Source organism: Lolium perenne, chromosome 6, assembly GCF_019359855.2.
Source record: "Lolium perenne isolate Kyuss_39 chromosome 6, Kyuss_2.0, whole genome shotgun sequence".
In the NCBI taxonomy this organism is placed as follows: Eukaryota; Viridiplantae; Streptophyta; class Magnoliopsida; order Poales; family Poaceae; genus Lolium; species Lolium perenne.
In genome coordinates this window covers 197,441,306-197,455,083 of record NC_067249.2, presented here as the reverse complement: position 1 = coordinate 197,455,083, position 13,778 = coordinate 197,441,306, and the positions used below count along the sequence as shown (strand labels likewise).

General features: G+C 45.0%; 2 protein-coding genes across 2 annotated transcripts; both read right to left on the bottom strand.

The window, feature by feature from the left end:
- Positions 1-8,356: 8,356 nt before the first annotated feature.
- LOC127306466 (protein MIZU-KUSSEI 1-like) lies at positions 8,357-9,720 on the bottom strand. The gene is made up of 2 exons (XM_051337103.2): positions 8,972-9,720; positions 8,357-8,892 (listed from the first exon to the last, which is right to left on the bottom strand). The coding sequence occupies exons 1-2, from the start codon at positions 9,498-9,500 to the stop codon at positions 8,579-8,581; spliced, it is 843 nt and encodes a 280-aa protein (XP_051193063.1). The 5' UTR covers positions 9,501-9,720; the 3' UTR covers positions 8,357-8,578.
- Positions 9,721-10,456: 736 nt separating this feature from the next.
- LOC139832594 (uncharacterized) lies at positions 10,457-10,992 on the bottom strand. Its single transcript, XM_071822385.1, has 2 exons — positions 10,678-10,992; positions 10,457-10,525 (listed from the first exon to the last, which is right to left on the bottom strand). Exons 1-2 carry the CDS (start codon positions 10,990-10,992, stop codon positions 10,457-10,459), a joined length of 384 nt encoding a protein of 127 aa, XP_071678486.1.
- Positions 10,993-13,778: the final 2,786 nt, after the last annotated feature.

Below are 13,778 nucleotides of genomic sequence, written 5' to 3'. Positions count from 1 at the left end.
TTGTCTTGAAAGTACTATTCATGAAAAGTCTTTGCTATATGATTCAGTTGTTTACTCATTGTCTTCATCATTGCTTCGAATCGCTGCATTCATCTCATATGCTTTACAATAATGTTGATCAAGATTATGTTGGTAGCATGTCACTTCAGAAATTATCCTTGTTATCGTTTACCTACTCGAGGGCGAGTAGGAACTAAGCTTAGGGATGCTTGATACGTCTCAAACGTATCTATAATTTCTTATGTTCCATGCTAGTTTTATGACAATACCTACAAGTTTTGTTCACACTTTATATCGTTTTGATGCGTTTTCCGGAACTAACCTATTGACGAGATGCCGAAGTGTCAGTTCCTGTTTTCTGCTGTTTTAGGTTTCAGAAATCCTAGAAAGGAAATATTCTCGGAATTGGACGAAATCAACGCCCAGCACCTTATAATTCCACGAAGCTTCCAGAACACCAGAGGGGGGCCAGAGGAGAGCCACAGGGCCACCAGACAGTAGGCCGGCGCGGCCCAAGGGGGGCGCCCCCCTATTGTGTGGCGGCTCCGTAACCCTTCCGACTCCGACTCTTCGCCTATTTAAGCCGTCCTGACCTAAAACATCGACACGGAAAAGCCACGGTACGAGAAACCTTCCAGAGCCGCCGCCATCGCGAAGCCAAGATCTGGGGGACAGGAGTCTCTGTTCCGGCACGCCGCCGGGACGGGGAAGTGCCCCCGGAAGGCATCTCTATCGACACCACCGCCATCTTCATCAACGCTGCTATCTCCCATGAGGAGGGAGTAGTTCTCCATCGAGGCTAAGGACTGTACTGGTAGCTATGTGGTTAATCTCTCTCCTATGTACTTCAATACAATGATCTCATGAGCCGTCTTACATGATTGAGATTCATATGAGCTTTGTATCACTATTAGTCTATGTGCTACTCTTGTGATGTTATTAAAGTAGTCTATTCCTCCTTCACGGTGTAATGGTGACAGTGTGTGCATCGTGTAGTTCTTGGCGTAGGTTATGATCATAATCTCTTGTAGGTTATGGAGTTAATTATTACTATGATAGTATTGATGTGATTTATTCCCCCTTCATAGTGTAAAGGTGACAGTGTGTATGCTATGTTAGTACTCGGTTTAAATTGCAAAGATCTATTATGCTCTAAAGGTTACTTAAATATGAATGCCGAATGTTGTGGAGCTTGTTAACTCCGGCATTGAGGTGCTCTTGTAGCCCTACACAACGAATGGTGTTCATTATCAAACAAGAGTATATGTAGCACAAAGGAAGAGAACTTATTTATTATGTGATCAATGTTGAGAGTGTCCACTAGTGAAAGTATGATCCCTAGGCCTTGTTTCCAAGCACTGAAACACCGCTTATTTACTGTTCTGTTGCATGTTTACTCGCTGCCATATTTTATTCAGATTGCTATTACCACTCATATACATCCATACTACTTGTATTTCACTATCTCTTCGCCGAACTAGTGCACCTAAACATCTGACAAGTGTATTAGGTGTGTTGGGGACACAAGAGACTTCTTGTATCGTGATTGCAGGGTTGTTTGAGAGGGATATCTTTGACCTCTTCCTCCCTGAGTTCGATAAACCTTGGGTGATCCACTTAAGGGAAACTTGCTGCTGTTCTACAAACCTCTGCTCTTGGAGGCCCAACACTGTCTACAAGAATAGAAGCACACGTAGACATCAGGCGTTGCAGGCCGTGTCAGGCCCCGAAATCCTCTGATCCCGACTGGTATTACCAACCGGGACCAAAGGGCCTTTGGTCCCGGTTTGCCTTACCAACCAGGACCAAGTGCCCATCTGCCTACATATACCCTTTCCCCTTCCCTAGTGTGAGCCACACTTAGCCATTTTCCACTTCTTAGCACAAGAGAGGTGTATGTTGTTTTGTCCTCTTCATATGCACAAGAGGTGTTTGATGAAATATCTAAAAGCCTTTGCCACTTGACTTCACACAAAACAAGCCACACTTAACTGTCTTTTTTCTTCTTCATCGAGGTTAACAACTTTATCCTTTCACCTGTCATTGATAAAATATATGTGTATATATACATTGTTTCACTAATCATGATGTTCTGTAATGGTTTTTGATAAGCTTAATTATATCATGCAGATGAATCGGCAATGGATGTACATTGACTGACACTTTGACGAGTTCACTTCGGGCCTAGGAAATTTTACCGATGTGGCTAAGGCAAACAAACATGATGGTTTTATGTATTGTCCATGTGTTAACTGTAAAAATGTCATAAATTACTCTTCCTCGAGTACCATTCACAGCCACCTGCTGCTGTCTGGTTTCATGCCCCAGTACAATTGTCGGAACTCAGATCTCTACCTTACGTTGGGAGTAAGAGATGAGCATTACTTCCGGAGGAAGAAGGAGATAAACGTTGAGTTTTTTTTTTGACCAAGAACTGTAGGGCAAAACCCCCACAACATTTTATTAAAGCTTTTCAACTGTAAAAAAAGAGATATTTACAATAAAGAATAAAAAGAAAATTACAACAGAGAGTCAATCCATAGTTTGAAAGAATCAGAATGTCTATCCTTGACTCTATGCACATGCAAAGAGGCTTCATGTATAAACGTTGAGTTTGAAGAACTATTTTAGTTATTAAATCAAGACGCCCTCGACAAATTTGTCATCAGTTGCTACTGCATGTAAGTGATTTATTTATGTAATTAAGTCTGTAGTTCAACTCATTCCTTTGCACTAACAATTATCCTCACTATATTCTTTTTGTACGCTATATATTATGCAGACTGAAGATGCTCGAATGCAAAAGAGGCGGGCCCTATAAAATTGGGTTCATTGACCCAAACATCGTTCATGAAGTTACGGTTCGAGAGTACGCCAAGTACACAGAGGACAACTTGCTAAGGTTTTTACAGAATCAAGCAAACGAAGAGGAAATATTCTTTCCTTACAACTTTGAGTGAGTGTTATAATTTTCCTACATATATTCGATTTCGCTTACTCGATGTGAAGTCTAAATAATCCAGTGAGTTATGCGTGTGCAGCTTCCGCTATATTCTCCTAATCATTCAGCTTAACAACGGAGTAGTACTTGTCATGGACTCGAAACGTAAAGACCATGGGCAATGGGCGAACATGGCTGCCCTGCTCCAGAGGTAATTTCAATCAATATTGTATCGGCATCTTCATCCGTTCGCATTTGATGATATCATCAACTAATCAATAACTCATTTACTCATTTTTTCTTTGCTAGGCAGGGCTTGGAAACGGTTCATCAATATTGCTCCGGGTCGATGAAAACCGGAGCTTACATTTCAAGATCGCCCTGTAAGTAGTACTATATAGCTATGTCTGTGAATCTCTTTGATATTTTGTTTCAATACCATACTTGATTATTAGTTTGATCGAACTATTTTTTTCGTAAAGTGTTTAAAGCAGGAACCCGGGAATAACTTATGTGGATACTACGTCTGCGAGTTCATTCGCGAGATGACCTGTCACAGGGAACCGGAGGCAGCTATACAAGCCATTCGTGTACATGAACAATATTTCACAATCTTATTTTATTACCATCAATTGTATTGAGTTCCATCCATATATATTGATCTTCTTTTTTAATTTAGATGAAACGCATGCGGGACTGTCTCCTAACAGAGGATCACATACGAGCAATTCAAGAGGAACTTGCTGGATTCTTTCTTAGCGAGGTCATAGCTCGAGCTGGAGAATACCATCGAGAGTACATATTTGATGTTAGGCATATGAGATAGATATAGTACAGAGGTCCTATTTTATATTCTAAACATGCACCACGTGTACTGTATTTCATGACGATGTCTATATATTCATGGCGATGTTTGTGGTTTCTTGAATGATGTATGCATTGCAGAATTGAATGAATAATCTTAAACCTCTGCCGCGGCAGAGAAACGGCCATTTTCTCTGCCACGGCAGAGACCCTCTAATCCCGGTTTGTCTGACGAACTGAGACCAAAGGTCCTCCACCATAAGTCCCCTGGCCGCACTACGTGGCGGGGCCTTTGGTCCCGGTGTACATTTGAACCGGGACTAAAGGGTTGGGCCTTTAGTCCCGAATGTCCAGTCCCGGTTGCAAAACCGGGACTGAAGGCTCATACGAACCGGAACTGAAACCCCTTTTTTCTACTAGTGTTGCATTGGTTGTTTCCTTCGACAAATTTCCTATAAAACCCCCTCTTGTAAAGTTAATCATCAACACGATTAGATAGGGAGACCCCTTCGTTGTACAAGTAAAATGGAAGATACGTAAGTTGAAATGTTCACTCCCACTAGGGGTCGAACCTAGCTAGGTTGGAGCTAAGCTAACAATTGATATGAGAAAAAAATATAGTTTGTTATAACAGAAATTAATTGATTCCACTTGGATGAACTATAGCGTGTATATGTATATGTGTGTGTATAGTTGCTCATTTAAAAAAAACTAAATATATATTCGCGAAGATCTCTAAAATGTACCATCTAACTACTATTTTGATAGAGGCTTGCAGTGTAAATATTTTAGCTGTAACTATATGGAAAATTCTAGAGCTCATGAGATGTTTAGACGGGTTTGTTATGGATATATGTCATTGCTCGTTTACTAGGTGTTTTGTAATCGAATAAGTGTATTTTATATTCTATCAATATGAAATATTGTGTGTTTTATGCTTAATCATTATGCATCTAGGACAATTTATGCAACAATTTTATATTGCTTTTGATCCACAATTTTCATAAAGTGAACCTTGAAAAGGAATAGCTGAGGGAACTACAACAAATTGATATACCTTTCGTATGGCGTGGGACTATAAATTTTAAGCGCTTCTTAGGGCCTACTTATGAATGACCCTAACACATAAGGCTGGTTCGGGCGGTCACCGGATTGACTGTTTTGTCACACATGTATGCAGATGAGGACGTAACAATGTTGGGTCCACCCATGTTACAAATTTTTTAAAATTTGAATTTTCCACAAAAATGAGATTTTAAATCGTTTGAAATTTAAAATAATCAAATCTATTATTGTTTGGATTTTTAAATAATGCAAGTTTGAAATTTTTTTAAAAGTCTAGAAGTTAAACTTTCTAAGCATATGAAAAGGAAAATATATGTGAAAAGAGTATTACTCCCTCTACTCCACAATAAGTGTCGGTATTTTAATTCAAATTAGCTCAAATTTGAATTAATGGATTGGAGGGAGTAGTAAATATGAATGCTTCGGGAAAAGAGAATAAAGAGGGAATGAAACTAGTCCAAAAGGGAAAAGTTATATCCAGAAGTGACCACGAGCATGTTACCTAACACGTAACCTCCGGGTAGGGTTGGCTAGGTTAGTCATATAAATAGCTGCATGGGGTAATATTTATATAGTTAGGCACTAAAAAGGAGTTCTATGACCGTATGACGCCTTAGTAGTTGGGCTCAAGGTATTACCTTGATTGGAGCTCGGAAGAAATTAGACCCAAGGCACCTATTTAGGTGCTTTTTTTTAGTTTGGAAGGCAAAGCCTAAGAACAAAAGTAATCCTGACAAAATTAACACTCACATATAGTGGTGGAAAGGACCATCGTGGAAAATGAATTAAAAGTGGCCAACCATGGAATATTACCATCTTTTTACATGGAATCTTGAGGGAGAGATTAGACAGCGTGTTGTAATTCTCTTCTGAAAAGTACTCTTCTTCCACTAGCTTACTACTAGTAGCTTCAACACAACGCCCACGGTGATTAGAATTCTTGACACTAGAGTGGTCGGCCACAACTGTTTGCTTTTCCAGACCTGAAGTATCGCGACGTTTTGTCAACCAGACAGCCAGTTAGCGACAGCTTTAAGCGCCGCAATGATACGACCGAGCTGGCGCGGACCATCTTAGCCGTTGGTTGGTGCCTGGCCAGTCTGGGCTTTTGATTAGCAGCTTTAAAACCCTATGGCCCAACCAACAACCTCGGCGTCCTTATTGGCGTTTACATGGGCCATGCAAAATGAAATTCGCTCACCAGGCTTAGAGCTGGCCCACCACCTCTGTGCCAAGCGTTTAAGTGCTAAAGAAGAAGGAAAAGGATCCACGCCTCCATTCTTAACCCCTAAGGCTGGTGCCAACGCAGGCTGTAAGGCGGGCGGTATCGCCCGCGACGGGGCGATAGCGGGGCGAGAGGGCGGCGAGACGGCAGCGCGGGGCGACGGATCCACCGCCCGGCGGTAGCGCCCGCTACCGCCCGGCCGCCATGCCGGGCGCGGAGAGGGAGGCGAGAGCGGGGCGAGAAGGGGCGAGAGCGGGAGCGGCGCGCTGGCGGGTGGGGGCGGTAGCGGGGGCGAGAGCGGGTGGCGCGATCTGATTCGTCCACGTCAGCTAGCCGTTGGGTGATGTGGAGGAGAGAGAAATGAGAGCTGGGACTATAGCCCGTGCACTGGCACCGTGGGGTGAGAGTGGGGTGAGAGTGGGGTGAGAGTGAGGGTAAAAGCTGACGTGGCGATGCTATAACCTGTGATGCATTGGCACCAGCCTAATGGCTAAGGCTAATGATGAGGAATTAGTAGGTTTCTTACTTGCAATATGAAAATGTTGAGGTCACTGTCAGTTGTGTCTACCTTTAGGGGGGAAATCGCTCAAAACAGATCTTTAGTAAATATAGTCTACAGATCGCTTTATCTTCTTCTTTAGGAGAGTGAGATGATTAAATGATCATGATTTGTACTACCTCCGTTTCAAGTAATAAGGCGCCCTCGTTTTACAAGCTTTTTGTTTGACCAAAAATTACTTCAAATAGATAAAGATTGTTTGTATGAAATTAGTATCATTAAAAAGTACTTTTCAATACGAATCCAACGATACTATATACATATAATATAATCAAGATTTTGTTGCTCAAGTTTTATGGTCAAAGTTTGTCTTGGAATACGTGTGCGCCTTATTCCTTGAAACGGAGGTAGTAATTGTCTTGCTATTTTTCGGCCAACGGAGATACTACTACTATTTATAGTTTACTCTTAGAACGGTCCCATATGAATGGCCATGCACATAAAAAATGATAAGAAGCACTTGATCATAAATCTATCAATATCGACTTAGAAATAACTATCTCTGAATTGATGGAGGACTGATTTTATTAAATAGACCCGAATAACTTATAACACACCATACCCATGGTATTAATAATTTTAAATAGTCGTTAAAAAATGTGGGTACATGGCTTTATGACTAGATTGGCTCGGGGTAGGCCTTGTTGGCGAAGTATGATGATGAGAAACATAAATAAGGGAAAACAATAGCACAAAACAATCATGATTCACGAATGGGAATCTACTGATTAAAGGTCCCATGCATGCCTTAAGCTATTTGGTGCATCGAGATCTTCATAATTGGCATCAAGGAATAAACTTCCTAAAGCTACGATCAGACGAGGATGGAGGAAATGGGTGAATCCTACCAACAGATTTTCTTCGTCAACAGTTCCGCAGCAACAATTGCACTGTGTGCACGTGTGCATTATGTTGTTTAGTGCAAAATTTGAAGTGTGCATGCATGCAAATAATAACGACAAAGTTAATCTACCATTATAGAAGTTAAAACTGAAAGGCGGGTAGTTTTTTAAGGAAAAATAAGAGGCGGCTAGGGTGGAAACCCTATGTCACCGCCATCATCTGCCCTATCTACGCCCTATCCGGCAGGGAATCTAGGGGTCCCCAACTCCTATACTTGTCATTCCGGAGGTGGGAGAGGGTGGGGACCTCGGACCTGCGCTCGACATTGTAGTAAGATCCTTAAAGTCAGAGATTGATCAACCGACAACAATGTTATGGTGGCCATGGTGGTGTTGTGTTGGACAAGAATATGGTATATCCGCCTCCTTGTCCACCCCATTGGTGGATATCTCGTCGGTGGTGGCGTTAAGGAGGGCGGGGAATTGTCTGGTCACTGCTCTCATGGAGTGGTGGATCTCCCTAGCTAAGTCTACGTGTGTTACAAGTTGAGTGTCAAAAGATTTGGATCAATTCAAGGGTTTAATGGTGATGACTTCGGCTTTCGGCACTGGTCCTTAGGGGCATGTGCATGAAGAATTCTCAGTTGTCATCAACAACGTCATGTTGGCTCCGGTAGGGGAGCGGTTACAGCAGCGCATCGGCAACTTGCTCTGGCGGCGGTAGTGGTCATTAGGTGGTCCAATGATTTTGATGTAATTTTTTTTTTATGTTTGGAGTCCTTTATACTTTTTGTGAACTTAAAAGAAGAAGCTAACACTCAAGTTCAAGCAAACGAGAGTACCAAATTACATGCGAGTTTGAAGTTAGCAAGTACCATATTATTATTTTGCGAGGAAATTTGATGTTCTTACTAGTTAAGTTACATGAGTGATCAGTGATACTATTGGACGTGAGTAATGTACAAGGCCAACCACCAAATTACAGTTGTTTTAGCTAATGCACCAAAGTACAGTTGTTTTAGCTAATGCACCAAATTACATGCAACCAGAGAGAATGAAAAGCAATCACAAGCCCAAATAATGCATGCACGCGGACTTGCACAAAGTCCAAAATAACAGGAAGATTTTCCTGGCTCGATCGATCAGACTCTGAGCAGGTAGATGCTGAGCTCGGGCCCGCCGCTGCCGTCGGGGTTCATCATGTAGAACGCCTCCGAGTCCCTGGACCCGACCACCCGCTCGAACTTGGCGCGCATGTACATGAGGTCGCCCTCGCCGGCGCCAGCGTCAGCACCGTCGTCCGGGAGGACGCCGGCGCCGACGGACACCGGTTCGACCGCGCGCAGCACGCGCCACTCGTCGGCGCCGCACTCCCTACGCACCGCGTAGCCGCACTTGAGCCCGTTGCAGTAGGCGCGCCACGTCGGCTCCTCCAGCAGCGCCCGCCGCTTCTCCCCTGCACGTATCGGCAGGTTAATATATAGCTCTGGAAGTCTGGAGCTAGCTTTGTGGATGTAAAGGGTGGCAAATCGTACCTGCAACGAGCGGCGGCTTCTCGCACTCGAGCGCGAGGCGAACGAGGCCGGAGGACATCTCCCTGACGAGCGCGCCGGTGGAGTAGGCAGCCATCTCCACCAACAGCACGGGGGCCGAACGCGGGTCCGTCTGCAGCGCGACATGCACACGACCGCGGCGCCGCCCGAAGATGGTGCCCGTCACGCTCGACCCGAGCTGCCGGCGCCGGCGCCGGTGCGTGATCGCCGCGAGGAACACCGACCGCAGCCGCGCCAGTGGGGCCGCGCGCTTCTTCCTCGACGACGACGAGGGATGCTCGTCGACGTTAGACGACGACGGCGCGGCGGCCGCTCCCGCCTCCTCGTCTCCCTCGCCGCCGCCCAAGCTCTCCTCTTCCTGGCCCAGGACGGTGCGCAGCGGCGCCTTGCTCGAGCGCTTCCTGTGCAGCCACGAGAAGCTGCCGCTGCCACCGCCGTCGCCGCTCGCGATGGCGCTCCTGGAGCTGGAGGGGAGCGGCAACGGGGACGCCGCGCGAAAGGCTCTCGCCATGATGGCCGGCGCCGGCTAGCTCTCCACCTTTCCTGTCGCCCGCGCGTGCGTGCGCGACGTTAATGAATGGTTCGTGGGCGCGCGCGGCTGGGTGGAGCATTTGATGGGGTTTTAGGGGCAAAGCCGCATGCTTTAAGGTGGTTGCACTTGGCACTTTGGCGCGCGCTTTTGGCAAAGGGGCCGGCGAACGCTGCCTGTGGGGGAGTCGACGCACCCTGCCCGGCGCGGTGTAAATACCAGCACGAGTGGCCGGTGGAAGAATGCCGGATTAATACGGAGGGTTGCACGGCGGCCCGAATGGCCAGGGCGCCGCCCAGGCGCAGCGGCAGATGGGAGAGGGAACACAGACAGGACGTGCGCGTACATGTGTCGACGTTCCATGGTAGACACATGTCACACACCGATAGGTAAGAGCATCTCCATTAGTTGGTACCCTAGGCAGAAATCCAACTCTATTTTGTGCGGGACTAAAGGTAAGATTGGCCCGCGGCTCTGAACTTCTAGCCACGCGCTTATGAATAAGGCTGGTTTTGGGGGGAAATGCCACATAGTTCGGCATACAAATCAATACAAAGCAAATAGTTAACAAAACGAGCTCATAATTTCTGTTGGAACCGGACATCTGAGTTTTTGACCATGTCATGGTGGGGAACCGGAACTACAAATCTCTCTTGGAGCATACCAAATGCCCACTCGGCATCCTTTCTGCAAACTTCTTGTTGTGTGGCGTAGTTGGCATGCTTTGGGAGAAGAGGGCTCAAGATAGTCTTCACAAATGTTAACCATTTTGGATAGATGCCATCTGCCAAGTACTCTCTCTTGTTGTAGTGGTGTCCATTGATCTCAAAGTCCACTGGGGAAGCGTGACCCTCGACGAGTTTGGCAAAGATAGGGGAACAATCCAACACATTGATACCATTGTGGGATCCGGCCATATCGAGGAAGGAGTGCCAAATCTAGAGATCTTGAGTGGCCATTGCTTCAAGTATGACACTGCAACCTCCCTCGTGGCCCTTGTACATTCCCTGCCAAACAAATGGATTGTTCTTCCATTTCCAATCCATGCAGGCGATGCTTCGAAGCATCCCAGGGAATCATCTTGCTTCATTTATTGCAAGAATCCGAGCAATCTCTTCGGTATTGGGTGATCTCAAGTATGTTGGTCCAAACTCCAAACACAGCCACCACAGAACCTGTACAAGCAGCAATCAATGGCGGTGGACTCGACCATGCGCAGGTAGTCATCCGCCGTGTTGCCCGGAGCTCCATATGCGAGCAACCTCATAGCCGTTGTACACTTCTGGAGTAAGGAAAATTCTGCCATGCCGGTGCAGTCCTTCTTGCATTTGAAGTAGGGATTGTAAACTTGGAGGGCCTCCACAATGCCGTGGAAGAACGGTCGGCTCATCCGAAAATGATGACGAAACACCGTCGCGTCATGAAACGGATCATCAGCGAAGTAGTCGGCGTACAGCATGCAGTAGCCCTCCATGCTCCATGTTGTGACTTGGCTTGCACTTCCGGCGACCTCGCGCCGAGCCGCCACGACGCGGCTTCTCATTCCGTGCGCACATGCCTGCCAGGAAGGTGAGGATCTGCATGTGTTCCTCGTCCTCCGCGTCTTCTGCCTCGGCCTCATATTCCATCAGTTCGGCGAAAGCCTGCTCGTCGTCGTCGGAGCCCCCTTCCATGGTCGTGGCCGAGGAGGCAAAAAGCCGAACACCTCGCGGGCGCGGTGGAAACGTAGCCGACCGTTGAGCTTATGCGCCGGCGAACAGCCGCGGGCAGCAAGGAGGAGGTTGGCGCGGCTGCGAATTACTTTTCTTTGGACGGGGGAGAAGCGGAGGGAGGCGATAGTGGAGGCGGCGGTGCGGTGGGGGATAGTGCGGCGGAGAGGTGGGGGAGAGTGAATCTAGGGGAGAGAGGGTGATGTGACGCTGACAGGACTGCCCCACTTGCCCTTTTACTTCCACCAGAGCCCCCGAACGCCCCCGGGCTCGTTGGGTTTGGCCTGGGATCGTCAGGCAAAAAAAAACAGCCCAATCCGGTGAAAATTAGGCTCTTGGGGGCGGGTGTGAGAAAAATCCAGTGTTGGCGATAAAAAGGGGTGGGGGGCGAGTGGAGATCTCTAAGTTTAACTCTAGCGAGGCTGGGTGCAGTAAAAGTTCTCCTTGTCTTATTTTCTCCTAGAGCGGACATTTGAAGCTCGGAAAACCAGGTATTAGCCAAATTCTAAACTAGGTCGATGCAGGCTCGAACATTTTAATTTTGGAGAGGAGAATTAGCCTAATTTGTCATAACGTGCAACTCCTACCAGCACAGCACCCAAATCATGACTCTCATGATGGCTTGATCGAGCCCTAACTTATTTCTAGTCTTTTTTCATCTAAGTCGTAGCATATGCACAACTTCGAGACTAGCTCAAATCATAATGCAAATCTAACGATGGCAGAAGACACGGTCAAGTTCTAACTTAATTCGCATCTAGATGAGAATCAGCAACTTTGTTTTTATTCAGTAGTGTGGATAGAATGCACTTGTCAATTCACCGTCCTTAAATTCCAAGCTGATATAGAATGGCATTACCAACATATCTCAACTCTCAAATTATCCGCGCTGTGAGCACTTGTGACATAAGAAACTCGAATGTTGGAACATGGGCCACATTGTAAACATACTTCCAATACTTAGCTAAAATCTAACAAAAATGTGTGTAAGTAATAGAACTAGAACTGTGGCTTTCTCATTTTTCCGACTTTCAATATAACTTAACAAATAAACATATTATTTTTACGAAAGTATGCACTTCTTTATAGCCCTATCTAACATGATACGATTTTTCGTACTGCATTTTTCTATTACACTTAGCAAAACTAACGACATAAAAATACTAATAAATTTGAAACAAATGAATTATTTGCTACACATTTTAATATATACTATCACAAATATATTCGTGATGACTTTAAAGCTTATCCTAAAAAATACATTAGTTGTTTCCTTTTGAGACATTGCCACTTAAAACCCTTCGTTTAAATTGAATCGTTAACGAGCCCATATGGAGAGGCCCCTTGGCCGCCCCTACCAGGCTACCACGAAGCTATCATTTTATCAGAAAAAGTACAAAATGAAAAAAAAATACACCGTTGATTAACTTATGCCACTTGGATGAACTATAGTATATATATGTATGTCTCTGTGCATGTCTAGTTACTCAATTTGATATAATTAAATATATGATGGCAAAGATCTCTGAAGTATACGATCTAGCAAACATCCTCATGATATTAAATATTGTGTTGTTGTTGAGACCGGGTGTAATTGGTATCTCTCGATATTAATGTATTTCCTTTATCTAAAAACAAACACAGGATGTTTGTAGAGTAAATAAGTTATCTAACTTAGGTGTGACTAATTAGAAAACTCTAGAGATTATGAGATGCTTAGAATGGTTTGTCCACAGATCCTTTGGCATTGCTTGTTTATTGTTTCCTTTGTGGTCGAAAACTTCATGCTCAATACTCAGTGCAATAGCTTCACTTGTACCATGGATACAAGAGGATTGTGTGGGACGGCTTCATTATGTTTGCTTTGATATGCAATATACATAAAGTGGAACAAATGTTATAGTGTGGTCCAAATTCATGTTAAAGGGAGGTTAACTTCTGACATGCCATTGATTTTTATGATGTTTCACAAGATGGGCAACAGAGGATTAGAGTGCAGGTGGAGCACATGGAGGAGAAAGAAAATGATGTTGCTGAGAACACTGTTGTTCAACACTCACCACCTATTTTGCAGCAAACAAATAGTTCCATTGCTGCTGATAGACCGAGGCGTAACAAAGGTCCGCGTCCTCATTTAATTGAAAAGTGTAATATTGCTCATTATGCTTTGAGTTGTGCTGAACAGGTGGAGCATGATATTGAATCTGCTACATATGCTGACGTCGTTGCATCCGTTGAACGCGAGAAGTGGATTTCTGCTATGCAAGAGGAGATGCCATCGCTTGACAAGAATGGTACATGGGATGTTGTGTGCTTGCCTCAACAAAAGAAGGTTGTCCGTCGTAAGTGGATATTTAAAAGAAATAAGGTTTGTCTCCGAATGAGCCTCTGAGGTTTAAGGCAAGGTTAGTAGCAAAAGGTTTTAGCCAAATTTCAGGTGTTGATTATAATGATGTATTCTCTCCGGTTGTGAAGTATAGTTCCATTCATGCATTCTTTGGTATTGTGACTATGCATGATCTTGAGCTTGAGCAGTTAGATATGAAGACTG